General features: G+C 45.4%; 1 protein-coding gene across 1 annotated transcript in view; it reads right to left on the bottom strand.

The window, feature by feature from the left end:
* The window catches only part of CERS1 (ceramide synthase 1), a 54,670-nt gene extending 40,697 nt beyond the window's left edge, over positions 1 to 13,973 (bottom strand). The window contains exon 1 of the mRNA XM_088460294.1: positions 13,112 to 13,973. Within this exon, the coding sequence (XP_088316420.1) occupies positions 13,112 to 13,357 (246 nt within the window). The 5' untranslated portion in view covers positions 13,358 to 13,973. The remainder of the gene's footprint in view (positions 1 to 13,111) is intronic.
* Between the last annotated feature and the right edge of the window lie 622 nt (positions 13,974 to 14,595).

The raw sequence follows: 14,595 nt of genomic DNA on the forward strand, positions 1-14,595 counted from the left end.
ATGTCTGTGTATTAGGAGATGTGATGTATGTATCCTGATGTCTGTGTATTAGGAGGAGGTGTGATATTTGTATCCTGATGTCTCTGTATTAGGAGGTGTGATGTATGTATCCTGATGCTGTGCATTAGGAGGATGTGTGATATATGTATCCTGATGTCTGTGTATTAAGAGGAGGTGTGATATTTGTATCCTGATGTCTAAGTATTAGGAGGAGGTGTGATGTATGTATCGTGATGTCTGTGCATTAGGAGGAGGTGTGATATATGTATCCTGATGTTTGTGTATTAAGAGGAGGTGTTATGTATGTATCCTGATGTTTGTGTATTAGGAGGATGTAGGTGGATGTGTCCTGATGTCGGTGTATATATAGAGGAGGTGGGATAAATGTCTCATGATGTCTCTACATTAGGAGCAGATAGATGAATGTGTCCTGATGTCTGTATATTAGGAGGAGGTGAGATATATGTATCCTGATGTATGTGTATTAAGAGGAGGTGTGATCAGTGGCGTAACTAGGGCAGGGCGAGCGGGGTTCGTGCCCTGGGTACGGTACCGGCCCGCCCGCCCTAGATAGCCAGTGTAGCGCCGACTGCAATGAGTGCGGTCAGCGCTACACATTTGCACAGGACCGGCTCTAGGCTTCCAGCGCCGGTCCTGTGCTGCACGCCTGAGCCCGTTCCCTCCCCCTGAGCGCTTGCCCAATAGCGCCAGGAGGCGGGCTCAGGCTGTGCATAACACACGCATCGCCGCCAGCGCTGGCGGCGATGCGTGTGTTAAACAGCAGCCAATGAGAGTCAGATAGACTCTCATTGACTGCTGCAGCACCCACTGCAAGAGCCGGACTTCCGTCCGGCTCCTGCAGTGGGTAATGGGACTGACTTCATGACGTCAGTCCCATAATGCTGAACGCGCCAGCCCGGGCGGACTGGAGGGCGGGAGCGGCATCGCGGACAGGAGCAGGAGCAGCGTGGAATCAGGTAAATGTATTTTTATATATATTTATTTATTTTTAAACCTATCTGCACAACGGGGGAGGGGTTGGCTACTACTGGGGGGGACATCTACTGGGGGTGCCATTGGGAGGACCTCTACTGGGGGGGGCTACTCTAATGGGGACTACTACTTGGGTGGGGACTACCACTGGGGGCATTCTAAAAGGGGCCTAGTATTACTAGAGGCACTGCACTCGGGGGACCACTACTGGGGGCAATAATAGGAAGGGCCACTACAGGGACCACTGGATAGGGGGGGGTCACTACTGGGAGCCTGCATCAGGGGGACCACTACTGGGGGCACTGCATGGGAGGGGGGGACACTACTGCTGGGGGCACTATATAAGGGGCTTACTGCTAGGGGCACTGCGGGGACCACTACAGGGGGCACTAGATAGGGGGGATCACTACAGGGTGCCTGCATAAGGGGACCACTACTGGGAAAACTGCATGGGGGGGACTACTGCTGGGGGCACTATATAAAAGGGCACTGCATAAGGGGATACCGCTACTGGGCGCACTGCATTGTGGGGACTGCTACTGGGGGCACTGCATAAGGGGGAACACTACGTGGGGCACTGCATTTGGGGGGTCACTACTGGGGGTACTGAGTAAGGGGAACTAATTGGGGGCTGTATAAGAGGGACCACTACTGGGGATACTGTATAAGGGGCACTACTATGGGCCTGCATGAGAGGGACCACAACTGCATACTGGGGGTACTGTATAAGGGGTACTACTGGGGTTAAGGTGCATATGGATAGAAATGTTCAGTTTGAAAATAAAGGGGTGTGTCATGTTGACACGCCCCATTTTTAAGTGACCACGCCCATTTTTTGACGCGCGCGCACATGGGGGGCTAGAGGGCTCCATTTTCAAATTTGCCCTGGGCTCCAAATACCCTAGTTACGCCACTGGGTGTGATGTATGTATCCTGATGTCTCTGTATTAGGAGGTCATGTGATGTATGTATCCTGATGTCTCTGTATTAGAAGTTGGTGTGATGTATGTATCCTGATGTCTCTGTATTAGGAGGAGGTGTGATATATGTATCCTTACATTACGTCTGTGTATTAGGAGGATGTAGGTGGATGTGTCCTGATGTCTGTATATTAGGAGGAGGTGAGATATGGTCCGAATGTTTCTATAATAGGAGGATGTAGGTGGATGTGTCCTTATGTCTGTATATTAAGAGGAGGTGGGATAAATGTATCCTGATGTCTGTGTATTAAGAGGAGGTGTGATGTATGTATCCTGATGTCTGTGTATTAGGAGGTGAGATGATGTGATGTATGTATCCTGATGTCTCTGTATTAGGAGGTGTGATGTATGTATCCTGATGTCTGTGTATAAAGAGGAGGTTTGTTGTATGTATCCTGATGTCTGTGCACTAGGAGGAGGTGTGATATATGTATCCTGATGTCTCTGTATTAAGAGGAGGTGTGATGTTTGTATCCTGATGTCTGTGTATTACGAGGAGGTGTAATGTGTGTATCCTGATGTCTGTGTATTACGAGGAGGTGTAATGTATGTATCTTGATGTCTGTGTATTAGGAGGAGGTGTGATAAATGTATTGTGATGTCAGTGTATTAGGAGGAGGTGTGATATATGTATCCTGATGTCTCTGTATTAAGAGGAGGTGTGATGTATGTATCCCGATGTCTGTGTATTAGGAGGAGGTGTGATAACTGTATCCTGATGTCTGTGTATTAGGAGGAGGTGTGATAAATGTATCCTGATGTCTGTGTATTAAGAGGAGGTATAATGTATGTATCCTGATGTCTGTGTATTAAGAGGAGGTATAATGTATGTATCCTGATGTCTGTGTGGGATGCAGTTTATTTACTGGCGTCCGCAATGCCGGACGTCAGAACCTCAACGCTGGAAGCCCGACTCTGTACTAAAGATAGGCGTCTAAATACTGACGTTAGGCCATACATGCCTACCCTCCCGGTTTTCGCGGGAGGCTCACGATTTTTCGGGTAACCCCCCGCACCCCCGGAAGGGTAGGCATTTCTCCCGCATTCTGCCCACTTCCTAGTGAAGTGGGCAGAATGAGCAGAATACCCGCGGCATTCGTGGGTCTCCATGAAGGGGGCGGGGCTTAAGATGTGATTCGGCATGAATCACAGCATTTGGCCCCGCCCCCTATGTAAATTTCACCCAATCGCGGCAGTTTTACCATGAGGGGGCGGGGCTTAATGACGCGCTTCGTTAGGCCCCGCCCCCATTGGCCCCCTGCTGCTTCTCTTACCCGGGCTTCTCCCGGGAAGAGATTCTGAAAGGTAGGCAAGTATGCGTTAGGCACCACTAAGGGAGGGTTAGGGATAGGTAGGGGAGAGCGGAGGGTTAGGGTACTTACCAGCCCCAGTCGGGATCCTGACAGTTCGGGCTTCCAGCATCGGTATTTAGTCTGGTGGCATTACATACCGATTCCATCTGTGTATCAGGGGGTGGTGTGATGTATGTATCCTGATGTCTGTGTATTAGGAGGAGGTGTAATGTATGTATCCTGATGTCTGTGTATCAGGAGGAGGTGTTATGTATTTATCCTGATGTCTCTGTATTAGGAGGTGGTATGATGTATGTATCCTGATGTCTGTGTATAAAGAGAAGGTTTGTTGTATGTATCCTGATGTCTGTGTATGTGGTGGTGTAATGTACGTATGTATTCTGATGTCTCTGTATTAGGAGGGGGTGTGATGTATGTATCCTGATGTCTGTGTATCAGGAAGTGGTATGATGTATGTATCCTGATGTCTTTATATTGGGAGGTGGTATGATGTATGTATCCTGATGTCTGTGTATTAGGACAGAATAGGTGGGATGCATATGACCTGATGCCTCTACATTGGGAGGAGGTGGGATATATGTGCCCTGATGTGTGTGTATTAGGAGGAGATGTGATCGCAGTGGCAAACGCAGGATTTCTTAAGGGGGGTTTCCAAAGGCTTGATTTTAGAGGGAGTGTGGCCAGTCCATGAAGAGGGCATAATTAGGACTTATCCATCTTTGCGTCATACAAAGTGTATTGTGTATCATGAGGTGAGATATATGTATCCTGATGTCTGTGTATTAAGAGGAGGTGTGATGTATGGCCCTCATTCAGAGCCGCTCGTAAGCGGCCGCTCGTTCGTTATGAGCGATGTTCGCTCATCTGCGCATGCGTACGGATTGTAATACGCATGCGCGAACCAGTCAGTGCGGCCGAAAATCGTTTGTTCGCTAAATAGCGAATGCCTGCTACTTTGAGTGACAGGAGGAGGCGTATGTGGGTGGTAACAGGGGAAGGTGCTTGAAAACGGGGAGTGGAAATCAGATCGCAGGCGTGCTTAAAGGTCAAAACGGGCGTTTTAAGGGAGTGCATAATTAATCCAGCAGCGTCATTGACCACGTCACTTGGTTTTTTTTTACTCAGAACTGCTCGCAAAATAGCGGTTGAAAAAACCAACCACAAGAATAGCGAGCAGTTCATACGCTGTTCGATGTACTCGATTAATCTAATAAATAGCGGACATGACGTATGGTGCGAGCGGCAAGGGGGTGTATTTTTCAAAATTACAACCGCAAGTTTTGCTCGCTCGTTCAGACTTAGAGGCGTGAACAGACCGCAATGAGCGAATGGATCATTTGAATAGCCACCCCTTGTTTGTGAACGAACGACCGCAAATAGCGAGCGGCTCTGAATGAGGGCCAATGTATCCTGATGTCTGTGCATTAGGAGGAGGTGTGATATATGTATCCTGATGTCTGTGTATTAAAAGGAGGTGTGATGTATGTATCCTGATGTTTGTGTATTAGGAGGATGTAGGTGGATGTGTCCTGATGTTTGTATATTAAGAGGAGGTGGGATAAATGTCTCATGATGTCTCTATATTAGGAGCAGATAGATGAATGTGTCCTGATGTCTGTATATTAGGAGGAGGTGAGATATATGTATCCTGATGTATGTGTATTAAGAGGAGGTGTGATGTATGTATCCTGATGTCTGTGTATTAGGAGGAGGTGTGATGTACTGTATGTATCCTGATGTCTCTGTATTAGGAGGTGTGATATATGTATCCTTACATTACGTCTGTGTATTAGGAGGATGTAGGTGGATGTGTCCTGATGTCTGTATATTAGGAGGAGGTGAGATATGGTCCTAATGTTTCTATAATAGAAGGATGTAGGTGGATGTGTCCTTATGTCTGTATATTAAGAGGAGGTGGGATAAATGTATCCTGATGTCTGTGTATTAAGAGGAGGTGTGATGTATGTATCCTGATGTCTGTGTATTAGGAGGTGAGATGATGTGATGTATGTATCCTGATGTCTCTGTATTAGAAGTTGGTGTGATGTATGTATCCTGCTGTCTCTGTATTAGGAGGAGGTGTGATATATGTATCCTGATGTCTGTGTATAAAGAGGAGGTTTGTTGTATGTATCCTGATGTCTGTGTATGTGGTGGTGTAATGTACGTATGTATTCTGATATCTCTGTATTAGGAGGGGGTGTGATGTATGTATCCTGATGTCTGTGTATCAGGAAGTGGTATGATGTATGTATCCTGATGTCTTTATATTGGGAGGTGGTATGATGTATGTATCCTGATGTCTGTGTATTAGGACAGAATAGGTGGGATGCATATGACCTGATGCCTCTACATTGGGAGGAGGTGGTTTCTATATGTGCATCCCACTTTTTAAGGGGACAAAAGTAATGGGACTATCAACTCAAAAGCTATTTCATGGACAAGTGTGGGCTATTCCCTCGTTATTTCATTATCAATTAAGCAGGTAAAAGGTCTGGAGTTGATTCTAGATGTGACATTTGCATTTGGAATTAGTTGCTGTCGACTCTCAATATGAGATCCAAAGAGCTGTCACTATCAGTGAAGCAAGCCATCATTAGGCTGAAAAATCAAACCAAACCCATCAGAGAGATAGCAAAAACATTAGGTGTGGCCAAATCAACTGTTTGGAACATTCTTAAAAAGAAAGAACGCACCGGAGAGCTTAGCAACACCAAAAGACCCGGAAGACCACGGAAAATAACTGTGGTGGATGACAGAAGAATTATTTCCCTGGTGAAGAAAAACCCCTTCACAACAGTTGGCCAAATCAAGACCACTCTCCAGGAGGTAGGTGTATATGTGTCAAAGTCAACAATCAAGAGAAGACTTCACAAGAGTGAATATAGAGGGTTCACCACAAGATGTAAACCATTGGTGAGCCACAAAAACAGGAAGACCAGATTAGAGTTTGCCAAACAACATCTAAAAAAGCCATTACAGTTCTGGAACAACATCCTATGGACAGATGAGACAAAGATCAACTTGTACCAGAGTGATGGGAAGAGAAGAGTATGGAGAAGGAAAGGAACTGCTCATGATCCAAAACATACCACCTCATCATTGAAGCATGGTGGTGGTAGTGTCATGGCATGGGCATGTATGGCTGCCAATGGAACTTGTTCCCTTGTATTTATTGATGATGTGAGTGCTGACAAAAGCAGCAGAATGAATTCTGAAGTGTTTCGGGCAATATTATATGCTCATATTCAGTCAAATGCTTCAGAACTCATTGGACGGCGCTTCACAGTGCAGATGGACAATGACCCGAAGCATACTGCAAAAGCAACCAAAGAGTTTTTAAGGCTAAAAAGTGGAATGTTATACAATGGCCAAGTCAATATCCTGACTTGAATCCGATTGAGCATGCATTTCACTTGATGAAGACAAAACTGGAGGGAAAATGCCCCAACAACAAGCAGGAACTGAAGACATTTGCAGTAGAGGCCTGGCAGAGCATCACAGGGATGAAACCCAGCGTCTGGTGATGTCTATGCGTTCCAGACTTCAGGCTGTAATTGCCTGCAAAGGATTTGCAACAAATAGGGGTATTCAATATGGGTGCGATAACATCGTTTTTTGCGTTAATATCGCACTTTTTAACGGTTTTGCGTTAATATCACTTGTTTTAGTTTTACACCGTATTCAATTTCAAAGACTTATCGCAGTTTTGAAAAGTCTTTGATAAAAAACGGTGATAACTTTTCACCATTGAATAGGTGTCGAAAAAAAGTGCAGAATTGGGGTTTAGGGGTGCAGGCTTAAAAAAAATAGCCTGCACCCCTGAGATTGACATTTAAAAAAGAACTGTTTCAAAAAAAGTAAAAAAAAAAAAATAGGGACACCCCAAAAAATTAATAAAAAAATTGGGGTGTAAAAAAAAATGGGAAAAAATTGTTAAACAATAGGGAAATAGGTTCAGGGCTATTCTGCATGTATGTGGCAGGTGTTTTCTAGAATAGAATTATAGCGGCAGGTGCACAAATGCAGAATTTTTAAAAACTGACTTTAGGGACTTAAAAATATGCTAGTACCCATTTTCATGTACCCCAAATTTGATGGGACCACTTAAAAAAATGAAAAAAATAACCTAAGTGCTCTTCTGCATCACTTCTTCAATGTCGGGGAAAAAAGCACCTGCTGCGGCTATTTAAATCCCCGACTTTCAATTAAAGTCTAAAACGGGGGTATCCATAGTGTTCCCCCATGTCTTTACAACTTTAGGGGGGTCTTACAATTATTTTAAGGAAAAATTCGTAACTTTACGCAAATCCAACTTCAGAGTTTCCCGTTTTCGTTAATTTTATTATGAATACGGGGATAAGCGGGAGCGCGCACCATACCTTTACGCAGAAAAAACTCCGATATGAAACGTTAACTTCGCCAGGGAAGTTAACCTTTCATATTGAATACCCCTCAAAGTATTAAACAGTGAAAGTTAGATTTAGGATTGTTTAGTTTGTCCCATTACTTTTGGCCCTTTAAAAAGTGGGAGGCACATATAGAAACCTTTTTAATTCCTACACCTTTCACCTGATTTCGATGTAATTACCCTCAAATTAAATCGGAAAGTCTGCAGTTAAAGCACATCTTGTGTGTTTCATTTCAAAGCCATTGTGGTGGTGAATAGAGGCCAAAATATGAAAATTCTGTCAATGTCCCAATATTTATGCACCTGACTGTATGTATCCTGATGTCTCTGTATTAAGAGGAGGTGTGATGTTTGTATCCTGATGTCTGTGTATTAGGAGGAGGTGTGATAAATGTATCCTGATGTCTGTGTATTAAGAGGAGGTGTAATGTATCTATTCTGATGTCTGTGTATTAAGAGGAGGTGTAATGTATGTATCCTGATGTCTGTGTGGGATGCAGTTTATTTACTGGCGTCCGGAATGCCGGACGTCAGAATCCCAACGCTGGAAGCCCGACTCTGTACTAAATACTGACGTTAGGCACCACTAAGGGAGGGTTAGGGATAGGTAGGGGAGAGGGGAGGGTTAGGGTACTTACCAGCCCCGGTTGGGATCCTGACAGTTCGGGCTTCCAGCATCGGTATAGTCTGGTGGCATTACATACCGATTCCATCTGTGTATCGGGGTGGTGTGATGTATGTATCCTGATGTCTGTATATTAGGAGGAGGTGTAATGTATGTATCCTGATGTCTGTATATTAGGAGGAGGTGTAATGTATGTATCCTGATGTCTGTGTATCAGGAGGAGGTGTTATGTATGTATCTTGATGTCTCTGTATTAGGAGGTGGTATGATGTATGTATCCTGATGTCTGTGTATGAGGTGGTGTAATGTACGTATGTATTCTGATGTCTCTGTATTAGGAGGGGGTGTGATGTATGTATCCTGATGTCTGTGTGTATCAGGAAGTGGTATGATGTATGTATCCTGATGTCTTTGTATTGGGAGGTGGTATGATGTATGTATCCTGATGTCTGTGTATTAGGACAGAATAGGTGGGATGCATATGACCTGATGCCTCTACATTGGGAGGAGGTGGGATATATGTGCCCTGATGTGTGTGTATTAGGAGGAGATGTGATCGCAGTGGCAAACGCAGGATTTCTTGAGGGGGGTTTCCAAATGCTTGATTTTAGAGTGAGTGTGACCAGTCCATGAAGAGGGCATAATTAGGACTTATCCATCTTTGCGTCATACAAAGTGTATTATGTATCATAATTACAGCACATACAGGACCAGCGATCACAGCAAGCCATTACATGCGGCAGTAGGACCATCCTGTCTGAGCTGCAAGTTTTAATTTCAGATGTGGTCACCAGTCTGGGGGAGCAGCAAAAGAACCTAGCACTGCCATGGACATATATGTAAATATTGGTCTTGTTATGCACTGGATAGTGTATTATTATCCAGTATAAATAAATAATTAAGCCTATAGATGGTTTACAGGAGTGCACCCCTAACAGTGCATGTTTTACAGATCTCCTAGTTGGTACATAGGTGTATTTAGGGCTTTATTCAGAGGCGGCCGTACGGTCTACGACCGCACGGCCGCCTCAATGTTTGTCCAGTGCGCATGCGCACGAGGGAGCCGGCTCCTTCGTGCGCATGCGTGAGACCCGCTACGACCGGTGCTGTCGGTCTCTTTCCAAAGGGGGCGAGCTGTCGATGTTGATTGACAGCTCGCCCCATTTGGAAGGCGGGCCGCAGCCCAAACGGAGGCGTTCCCATGGGAACGTCTGCCGTTTGGGGGAGGCCCCACTGACATCCACTGATGTCAGTGGAGAGCTTCTGGCTCTGACAGAGCCAGAAGCTCTCCGGGGCTTACGACAAGTGAGACCCTACCCTAGGGTCTCGTCGTAAGCGCCGATGGTCGCGATGGTCTATCACCATCGCGACCATCACCCTAGTGGTCGTTAGAGCTGTGGGTGTAAACCCACAGCCTAACGACCGAAACAGAGGCGGGCGGTCAGGATGCAAGCGGCCGCCCAGTTTCTGAGCGACCACTTGCATCCTCCGACCGCCTCTGAATGAGGGCCTTATTACTGGCTGACACATGTTAAAAGATCCACAGGTGGTGCTAATTATTTAATTTGTGATACTGAGACAAACATGTAGTGCTAGTAAAATTCTATTATATTACTATTTCTATTTGTGGTCATGGTGTGGGCTGGGGAGGGGGGTTTCCAGGCAACTGGAAACCCCCTGCATTTGCCTATGTGATGTATGTATTTATCCTGATGTCTGTGTATTAGAAGGTGATGTGATGTATGTATCCTGATGTCTGTGTATTAGGACCGAAGAAGTGGGATGTATATGACCTGATGTCTCTACATTGGGAGGAGGTGGGATATATGTGCCCTAATGTCATACTTGCCTACCCTCCCGATTTGGTCGGAAGCCTCCCGAAAATCGGGTGCCGCTCCCGACCTCCTGGGAAGGCAGGCAAGTCTCCCGGCGGCTGCAAACCCCTCCTGCCCCCCACCGCAATTACAGCAAAATCCTCGGCAGCGGGGGGCCTGTGACGCGATTCACGTCGAATCGCGTCATTTTGGCCCCGCCCCCTGCTTCACGCTGCCTGTAATATCGGCAGTGTGTAGCGGGGGCGGGGCCAAAGAGACGCGATCAGGTGGCTCCGCCCACGCTCCGCCCACATACTCTTTTAGTCTGGCCGGCCCCGCCCATTTGCTGGCCACCCCCCCCCAGTAAAGCCGATCTGGCTGCTCCCTCCCGGAAGGGGCAGCCAGATAGTCGGCAAGCATGCCTAATGTATGTGTATTAGGATGAGATGTGATGTATGTATCCTGATGTCTGTGTATTAGGAGGTGAGGTGATGTGATGTATGTATCTGATGTCTCTGTATTAGGAGGTGGTGTAAAATATGTATGTATCCTGATGTCTTTGTGAAGGTGGTATGATGTTTGTATCCTAATGTATGTATATTAGGACAGAGAAGGTAGTATGCATATGACCTGATGTCTCTACATTGGGAGGAGGTGGGATATATGTGTCCTGATGTCTGTGTATTAGAAGGAGGTGGGATATGTGACTTATTCATCATCGAAGGCCGTATGGCCTCCGATGATGAAGTACATACTTGCCTACCCTCCCAATTCGGCCGGAAGCCTCCGGAAAATCGGGTGCAGCTCCCAGCACCCGGGAAAGGCAGGCAAGCCTCCAGGCCCTGGCGACCTTCCCCACCTCTCCGCGGTTCCATGATAAACCCCGGCAGCAGGGGGGGACTCATGACGCAATTTGCACTGAATCGCATCAGCGTGGCCCTGCCCCCTGCTTTACATTGCTGTTAATCACCCTCTTTTGCTGCGACACCCCTCCCCCCCCTTTCCCTGGTGTGAAAGACCGACAGCTCCCTTCCGGAAAGGGGGAGTTAAAAGTCGGTAAGTATGATAAAGTATTGAATTCGTTGCGAGGGTTACTTAAGTATCCAACTCGCAGCTGGGATAGATTACACCGGAGTAATTCATCATTGCTCCAGGTAGGGGACAACTGCTCCGAAAAGCAGCTGTCCCCTCAGTTATTATCGCAGCTACAAATGTAGCTGTGTTACTTACCTGCTCCCTGTCATCCCGGCTACGCATGCGTGACCTCGGGTCACACATGCGCACAGCCGCCGTGGAGGTAGTGAGGAGGCGGCGCATCCCCGGAACTCCTTCTAATAGGAAGGAGCAGGGCTACGAGAGCAAGCGCCGTCTGAAGATGGCGCTTGTTCTCGGCAGCAAACTCCAAAAACTTTCAGTTTTCAGAGTTTGCTGAATACCAAGGGGGTCCTATTGGACCCCTTATGATGAATGGCCCGGTAACTTAAATATGCGGAAACTAGCGTTTCCGCATGGTTACTGGGCATTTATCGTTTGATGAATAGGCCCCTGTATCTCTCTATATTAAGAGGAGGTAGATGGATGTATCTTGATCTCTGTGTATTAGGAGGAGGTGTGATGTATGTATCCTGATGTCTGTGTATTAGGAGGAGGTGTGATGTATGTATCTTGATGTCTCTGTATTAGGAGGAGGTATGATGTATGTATCCTGATCTCTCTGTATTAGGAGGATGTAGGTGGATGTGTCCTGATGTCTGTATATTAAGAGGAGGTGGGATAAATGTCTCATGATGTCTCTACATTAGGAGCAGATAGATGGATGTGTCCTGTTGTCTGTATATTAGGAGGAGGTGAGTTATATGTATCCTGATGTCTCTGTATTAGAAGGAGGTGTGATGTATGTATCCTGATGTATCTGTATTAGGAGGAGATGTGATGTATGTATCCTGATGTCTGTGTTTTAGGAGGAGGTGTGATGTACTGTATGTATCCTGATGTCTGAATAGGAGGTGTGTATGTATCCTGATGTCTCTGTATTAGGAGGAGGTGTGATATATGTATACTTACGTCTGTGTATTAGGAGGATGTAGGTGGATGTGTCCTGATGTCTGTATATTAGGAAGAGGTGAGATATGGTCCGAATGTTTCTATAATAGGAGGAGGTAGGTGGATGTGTCCTGATGTCTGTATATTAAGAGGAGGTGGGATAAATGTCTCATGATGTCTCTACATTAGGAGCAGATAGATGGATGTGTCCTGTTGTCTGTATATTAGGAGGAGGTGTGATATATGTGTCCTGGTGTCTGTATATTAGGAGGAGGTGAGTTATATGTATCCTGATGTCTCTGTATTAGGAGGAGGTGTGATGTATGTATCCTGATGTCTCTGTATTAGGAGGAGGTGAGATATATGTGTCCTGATGTCTGTATATTAGGAGGTGAGATATATATGTGTGCTGCTGCCTGTGTATTAGGAAGTGGATGGGCATGTCATGTTGTCTTTATATTAGGATGAGATGGGATGCATTGCATTTCTGTGTTTTATGAGGAAGTTAGAGTTTTCATGTATCATGTCATAAAGTTCTCATTTGTATTAGAAGGAGGTTGTTTCCTGATATCTGTGTATTTAAAGTATGCATCTTTATCACTGTATATCAAGAATAATTAACTACTGAAGTCTGCTTACCATATGGATTATTAATGCTTTTGTCTGTGTATTACTATTTATATGCCTTTTTTTAAATTTACATGATCATACTGTAGGTCTGTGTATTAGAATGAGTTCATATTATTATGAACAGGTAAGAAGAGAGTGCATTTGATTCCTCTGTATTAGGGGATGAGAGAAACTGATTTTTTTATCTATTTGTTTTGCAGTGACAAGTGCTCTGTGTCTTACAACTAGTCCTTTCCTCATCCATTCCCACTCTGCTCCTGTGCATATGGCCCAGTGTACACATATAGGGGAGTGTCACTGACCTGGAAGATCCATGTAGTAGTTGTCATTCGAAGCCCAGTCAGTCCCAGAGAACACAATACAATGCACAACAACTCCATCCAGGTAAACTTGGCATGTGCTTGTAATGTGGCGTATGATGATACCAAGCCACAGTCTTTGCATTCTTTTAGGGTACCCAGGAATTGTCTTCCACTTTGAATCATGAGGTCCATGTACCCCAAAGGTGATGGGATCTCAAGATTTTGTATTCTATGTTCTTGTTCCATGACGCAAGAGGAAATGTAGGACTTTGTTCTCCTTAAATGTGTCTAGAGTACAAATTGGATCGCAACACTTTATTGGATTGGAAGGACGTGAACATATAAAGCAAGTTCTCCATAAAAACCTACTCTTGCACACAGCTGACAGAGGTGCACTGACATAAGTTACCTGTTACAAGCTTGGTCCATTTGACACCTCATGCAGAGTACAGTAAATGATGCAGAGAGGTAGGCAGGTCTAAGGCCCCCTCTTTCCTGACCTTATCTTCTTCAAATCTAATGGCAGCAGAAGTGATGCATAATATAATTAGAGGTAAACGGGACACAGCAAACTGTAGAAGGGGTGATGCATATGGGAGGAAGAGTCTCAGCATCCCCTGTGTCTTCTTTCTCTTGTTGGGGTGAGGAGGGGGCAGGTGGTGCAGTGACTCTCCCTTTTCCTGATTGGAAGGATCCAGTGTAGCAAGGCAGGTTCTAGGAGGGAGGACTAGGAGAGGCTGCTGCGGCTGCTAGTTCAATAAGCAGACAGTAGGCAATCAGATCCTATATAGCATATCTGAGCAGACAGGATAGCTTGGCACAGCACAAGAACCCAGCACTGGAGAAAACGGTGTTTCCAGTCAGACAGACTGCTTATCAGGAAAATACAGCCAGCCTATATATGTATTCAGAACGCGTTTGAATGGAGGGGAGGGAGAAAAGAGAAGGATTGTCCTGCAACCAATCGCTTCCATTAGAGAGCAAGAGAAGGGGAGAGAGCCTGTGTGATGTCAGATCCTTTAAGTAGCTCGTCTGAATGGGTCAGCTGTATTCAGTAAAGAGAATGTGTAACTGTCAGATCATATTTGCCTACTGAGAAGACATGAGTACTATGTATATTTGTAGATGGGATGTGTTTTCCTTGATGTTTTTGCATGTAGAAGTAATGTATCCCCCACAGCCCCATCCATCCCTTTTATTGTTCCTGCCTGCTTATCATTTTATTGTTCTAATGTATATTATTATTTGGTGTGGTATAAAAGTTCGACAGTGTATAGATAGACAGTCACAAGGTCTAAAGGCAATAGGTCGAAAGGATCAAATGGTCGACATGGTCAAATGGATGACTGCTAAATTGTCGACATGAATTAAGGTTGACAGGGTAAAATGATCAACAGGGCCAAAGGGTCAACACAGAAAAGGTTGACTTTTTTGTTATTTTTAACCCTAACCCTCTCCCTAGTGCCTAACCCTAAAGCTACATA

The sequence above is a fragment of the Taudactylus pleione genome, unplaced genomic scaffold, assembly GCF_031769625.1.
Source record: "Taudactylus pleione unplaced genomic scaffold, aTauple2 ptg000044l, whole genome shotgun sequence".
Lineage (NCBI taxonomy): Eukaryota > Metazoa > Chordata > Amphibia > Anura > Myobatrachidae > Taudactylus > Taudactylus pleione.